Source organism: Orbicella faveolata, unplaced genomic scaffold (assembly GCF_042242905.1).
Source record: "Orbicella faveolata isolate gen_17 unplaced genomic scaffold, um_ofav_v1 contig_50, whole genome shotgun sequence".
Lineage (NCBI taxonomy): Eukaryota > Metazoa > Cnidaria > Anthozoa > Scleractinia > Merulinidae > Orbicella > Orbicella faveolata.
In genome coordinates, this window is record NW_028301581.1 from 1,352,648 (window position 1) to 1,358,860 (window position 6,213).

The window sequence follows — 6,213 nt, forward strand, 5'->3', positions numbered from 1 at the left end:
AGATTCAATAAGCTGTATAAGGGCTCTGCATCTGAGTTATCAATCATGGTACATTTCTTAAATCAATTTACATTGTACAAAACAACAACTTGGAATAATAAAATTCTGCATACTGTTTGAGGAAAATGGAATCACTATCAATGGTGAATTTGTAAATTTTCAAGTTGGAATTCAACATGATCATATTTAGTTAGCTCTGACAGCTATAGACAAAGTGAATGCACGCATGCAGATTGTCATGAGATTATCATTATAGTTGTCCACCACATCACTGTCTTGGCTGCATAACTAATAACAGTCAAATGGAACCAGGGGAACAGTAAATGCTAGTCACAGTGGCAGTCACTCATTGACCTGTGACATCATATATCCTCAGTTCCTAGCCCTGGACACCTTTGGTGTGTTGTTTACTATCACCATCAAAAAATACTGTTAAAAGAATGTCACAAGTCTTCTCTATACGCATATACCTTCATCATTGTTGATTAGTATCTCGGTTGAAAAAAGGCGCCTTTGAACATACAAGCATCCTGACAACTGTCCTCTTCCTGGCAAAGTCAGTCATCCCACACATCCTCTTCCCAGTGAAAACAAGTGCTTCATCTACAAGTACTTTAAGTCCTAAGACATCGCCACACTTCCATTTGGTTAAAGATGTTTTTGGGATAAAGAAATGCTTTGTCTGAAAAAAAAAAATACAATTACATAGCCAAAATGAGATTGGTTAAACAGTATTAGGCTATAATGAGCAATGTGTCCTACATGTATGTGTGATTAATTCCTGCAGCCTGACTTACATGTAACTCAGGATTGTGTCATTTGTGCATTATTTTTCACTCAAGCAAATTATAAGTTATTGCATTTGACATGTTATCCAAAAGTATATAATAAACCAAAACCAAATTAAGCAAGACCTTTTCAGGAACAACGGAACAGCTTTGAACAATCCTGTTGACCACTGCCGTCATCTCTGCCACTTCCTCCTCATTATAATCAACAGCACTGTGTGCCCTCCCTTCATCTTGATCCAGAAGCTGGTTGTGCCTGGGCACTACTTTCTCAGAGAAGAGGCTCTCTACTATATTAAGATAGGCTTCTTTCAATTGGAGTTTCCCTAGTATCTACAAGGAAACAAATTTCAAAATTAAGCTTCCTTGCGGTATTTTATTGATGTCAGTCTAAGGTAAAGCTATTACAAATAATTTGCCAAAAGTACATGTTGTAAGATTTTTTAATTTTCTTACTGTTAATGAATAACCCTCTATGACTCAATTCTTAAATACCATGACCACATCCATAACATATAACTGTTTCCCAGCTAACAGTCTAGGGAGTTTTGAAACCCAGGTTTCATAAATTTCATTCTATATTACTACCATTGATCTCATTCTTAATCTCCATAGCAATGTATGTCTGCTCAACAAAACTGTCTGTACAAAGATCAAGTCACAATCAAAAATATATAGTCTTGTGTTTGTAGCCCATCTTCATCTGTTGTCAGTGGTTATAGAGAGACTCAATTTTACAAGTACATTTAATTGTTCACAATGACTGCCTACTTTCTTGCAGGATCACTGACTTACATGTATTTTTATCGTCAGTAGGAGTACAGACTCACAGCTGACATCATCGTGAACAGTTTCAGCGACATTTAGCATATGATTTTGCTTTCTCAATATAGCCAAAAATTGCATCTAAACAGGATTAACAGATAGCTAGCCTGAAGATCAGCTTGTGAATATAATGAATTCAACTATGAAGTGAAAAAGATTGGGTAAATTATTGTAGTTTGGCATGAAAATTTACCGCAATACAGTAGCACCCTTTTTTTGCTGTGTTCGAGTATTTGATGAAAATAAACTAAACTTGGGAATAATTCAGTATGTTTTCAGGAATTTCCCAGTGGAATAAAGGCCGTGATTCTATGGATCATTTTGGCTTAATTCAATTTAGCTTTTAACCGGTGTTTTCCTCTAGTGAAGCCTCCATTTGACAATTTTGGATTTTGTTAACAGTGAAACCTGTATTAGGCAGACCCCATATTAAGCAGACACCCTCTTTTAAGTGGACACCAGCTTTAATAAGTCCCAAAATTTTTTTCCCACATTTACAGTAATTAAAAATCAACCGGCATTCAGCAGACACCTCTTAATTAAACAGATGCAGACACCAATATTAAGACATTTTGTTGCACAAAACCTGCAGTAAGCGGACACTTAAAGGGCTCATTTTACTTCTAAAGGTTCAGCTGAGACTCCTGTACATTGTTCAGCAATATCATTTTTAAGCTGAGTGATTATTCCAGATTGATGCAGTGATCAACTGGACATTGTGCTATGAGCAGTCTTAGCTATTCTTTGATGTTACATGCTAAGTTGTGTTACAAAACGGTTAATAATTGACTATTATTGCACAACATACTAGAACCTGTTTTGAGCAGACAGCCTGTGTTAAGCAGACACTAGTAAGCGTGTCTGCCTAGCAATCACTAGAAGGGTGTCCGCCTAATACAGGTTTCACTGTAATGAAAATAAAAAACACAGCAAGCAGATTCTTATGCATCTGTGTTCTTATTGATGATAAATTTGGTCATAAATATTACATTGTCAAAGTTGTATGGATGAAGGCAAGTGGATCTGCAGACTACTTTGACAATGAACTTTATGATGCAATTTACCATTAATAAGAGGACAGATACTTAAAAAACCAGTGTCAATTTGTTAAATTTCACAACTTTTATAAGACCCACATTCATAAATATCACATATTTTTAAAAGTATGGTATGGATTCACATACTTTGCCCTGGCACGGAAACCAGAATTCAAATAACTTCCACTTCTATAATATTACTGACATTTTGATAACACAGACAATAAACTCTACTCCTTAGGTTCAACTAAATTGAAAATTGAAGTACAGATCAAACTCTGAAAAAAAAAAGGAAATTTCTCTTACTGATTCTCTAAAGTATTTTCAGAGAACCGAAAACAAAATCAAGATTGTCAGAATTTTGTTGCATTACCTGCCTATATACTTACCTTTCCAGTTGCAAACAAAACAAGAGCATAATTCATTTGGCTCCTCATATCCAGTCTTGTTTCTCCCATGATGTTACATACATCTCTTTAAAAAAAGGTCATCTTCTCTCATTGTTGCAAAGGAGGATCCCAGCTCTATCAGTGTCCCTACACTGAGAAATGTCCTTTCAAGGACTGGCTGTAATTCAGCTTTTAAACTAAGGCAGTGTTCCAACCTTTGTTTCCCACCAACTTTACTGATAGGAATAACTGCTATTCTTGAAAAAACCCTGGAATGCACATTTCAAAACGAAACAATCAATTACAAGTACAAAATACTTGATGCACTACACCTGAAACTGAGAATGCAATTCTCTTGGAATGATGGTTACCTATATGCAAAATCATGTAATTGATAAACTGGTAAATAATTATCCATGTTGCAGTTATGCAACTTTAACATACTAATAACAAAACTTGTAATTATATATACAAATTTATACCAAAAAATATCTTACCGTATTCATCTATACAGGTGATACTCTGAATCTCCACAGACAAGCAGTGGTGATTAAATTTTTTCAAAATGAAATGATTTAGAAAAAGAGGAACAAACATTCCATCCTGTGCAAATCATAATAATAACAATCACATTCTAACTGGCTGCAGTACTACTACAGTGCAGCTCAGATATATCCGAACCAAAAAATACGCGTAATTCGCGTCAGCCCAATATGCATATGTGCGCATACATACATATATACGTACATATGCGTATGCATATACACATAATTATACAGTATATACGCATATGCCTGATTAGTACATGTATGTATGAGCTAACCTATTGTTTTTTTCTTTTCTTAACAGGTCATTGTTGTTTTCAATGGCTTGACAGCTTGCCCCAGAGCAAGAAAGAGTTTTCTTTATTTTGAACACATGTATACAGTATATGCACATATGCCTTCAGACGAATTATTAGCAAAATGTAAGCTGAAACTAACATTTTGCAATTGGGCACTTGAGACAAAATTAACTGACTGAATATTAATTAAAAGAGAGAGTATATTGCCGTTAAATCATAAATTTACTGTTTTTTTGTCAAATAGAACCGGGGATACACGCTTCAGCAATTTCATCTTCATCGAGCAAACACAACCGAAAGATAACATTTTTTTGACGCAAAGTGAACAAGGGTCCAAGCAAGCAACTTGGAGACGTGTGCTGAAACACCCAACTTTTCCTTGAAGAAAATTAAAAATAACAAAATGTGAGCAGCGCACCATAGAAACTTCGAGTATTTTACCATTTGAATGAACGGTTTGTGTCAGATACATGTACATGTATAATGGGAGATATCATTTTTCCACAAGGTCTTCGGAATACTTCAAAGTAGCCTTCAAACAGTAAACATCTCGCAAGCGACTTGCCGACGCATGCTGAAACACAGAACTTTTCCCTGAAGAAAAAAATAACTAGATGTGAGCAGCGCGCCATAGCAACTTTGGTAAACAATTCTTTGGCTAAAGAAGGATTATTTCACAGTTTAAATGAACCAGAGATATCATTTTTTCAAAAAGGATCCTCAGAACGGTTCAGACAATAAACATTTTGCAAATGACTTGCCAATGCGTGTCGAAACACAGAACTTTTTCTTGCAGAAAAAATAACTAAACATGAGCAGCGCACCATAGAAACTTGGATAAACAATTTTTTCGTCAAGGAAAGAGTATTTTACCATTTGAATAAATGATCTGTGTCAAATATAACCAGAGATTTTATTTTTTTGACTAGGATCTTCAGAACGCTTAATTCAGACAAAGAAACATTTGCAAACAACTTGCCGACACGTGCTGAAACATAGATCTTTACTTGTAAAAACATAGAGTTCATGTGTTAAAATAGGGAGTTCAAGAGACTGCTTCAATTTTCTTCCCATTTTTGGTAGCTAAAGATCAAGCAAGTGTTAATAAACGGTAGTTTGCCAGCAAATTTGCGAAGTGATTTAAAACTCAAAATATAATAGCTTTCATTGATTGGCACGATGTTTTAACAATATGCAAATTTCACTTTGAAACATTTTCATTCCCAGAAATATAATGCCCTTTGTTTGACTAACAATGCTTCACATAAAGAAACCTATGGGAATGCATAACAAAGAGACATATATGCACGTATATACGTGTATATGTGGGCATATACACGCACATATGTGCGCATATTGATGTACGCGTATATGCAAAATATGGTCGTATAAAATGCGTATGCGTAGTTTGCATATATCTGAGCTGCACTGTAATTTGGGGTACCTAACTAACCTAGCAAGAAATCAGACAGGCTCCCAAGTGCATACAACTATATTGGAAGTAAGTAATATACTAGGCTAAATAAAAATACATATGATTAAACAAGGGTAAATAGATTATGATGAAACATTCAAAAGTTTTAGTGGCAATGTATAAAATATAGTGCTAGCAATTATAACTGATCTGTTGTTTCTGGTTGTTTCTAGCTATAATTAGTACACTAGTACAATTTGTTAGTTTTATAACATTGGCTAACATGTACGGTCAACGGCCTTAAACCAGCTTACACGTAAACTATCACGATGTAGCAGGATGTATCCCGCTACATCGCTGCCAGTCATTAGCAGATAGCAGACTGAAGTTTGAATTAATAGTGTTGGCAGATAAGGTTACTTCTGAACTAGGTGGGGTTAAGATTAATTTCTGTGTGATTGTTCTTGGATAAAACGTATTTTACTACACAGATGTTTTACACACGGTGTAAGCTTATATATTAAAGCTAATAGTTTGCAACAACTACATGTACGTATAAATGTACATTTAAGTAAAGTGAGTTAATTTTTTTAAATAAAGAGATGATCAGGTCATTGCTGTACCTTCTACAACTCTAAAACATGGTATGTGGTGATACTGGAATGAAGTTTCCTAGCGCATTCACGACACAAAAACGTTTGAGGCCCACAGTAACGGCATCTTATTGCAGTTGAAGTTTTCAGGCACCAAATACAAACTGCCCCAGTTGGAAGGGAAGATTTCTCAATGGCAACATAACCAAGGCGATCTCTGATCTTAGTCCACTTTATCTCTTGCTGTATTCGGCGATTTTCATGAGTAGTAAACGCTCCTCCACTACTCTGACGGCCTAAGGACAAAGAAATAGCTTGCCTTC

At 35.3% G+C, this 6,213-nt stretch overlaps 1 protein-coding gene across 1 annotated transcript; it reads right to left on the reverse strand.

Annotated features, from left to right (window-relative positions):
- Positions 1-692: 692 nt before the first annotated feature.
- Positions 693-5,980, reverse strand: LOC149095533 (uncharacterized). Its single transcript, XM_089281925.1, has 3 exons — positions 5,921-5,980; positions 3,040-3,308; positions 693-1,121 (listed from the first exon to the last, which is right to left on the reverse strand). Exons 2-3 carry the CDS (start codon positions 3,106-3,108, stop codon positions 834-836), a joined length of 357 nt encoding a protein of 118 aa, XP_089138051.1. The 5' UTR covers positions 3,109-3,308; positions 5,921-5,980; the 3' UTR covers positions 693-833.
- Positions 5,981-6,213: the final 233 nt, after the last annotated feature.

Excerpts from the sequence above, each read along its gene's own strand:
- LOC149095533 (XM_089281925.1), bottom strand. The coding sequence starts at position 3,108 with ATGGGAGAAACAAGACTGGATATGAGGAGCCAAATGAATTATGCTCTT. Across the intron at positions 1,122-3,039 it reads TTTTGTTTGCAACTGGAAAG|ATACTAGGGAAACTCCAATT; the intron begins GTAAGTATATAG and ends GTTTCCTTGTAG.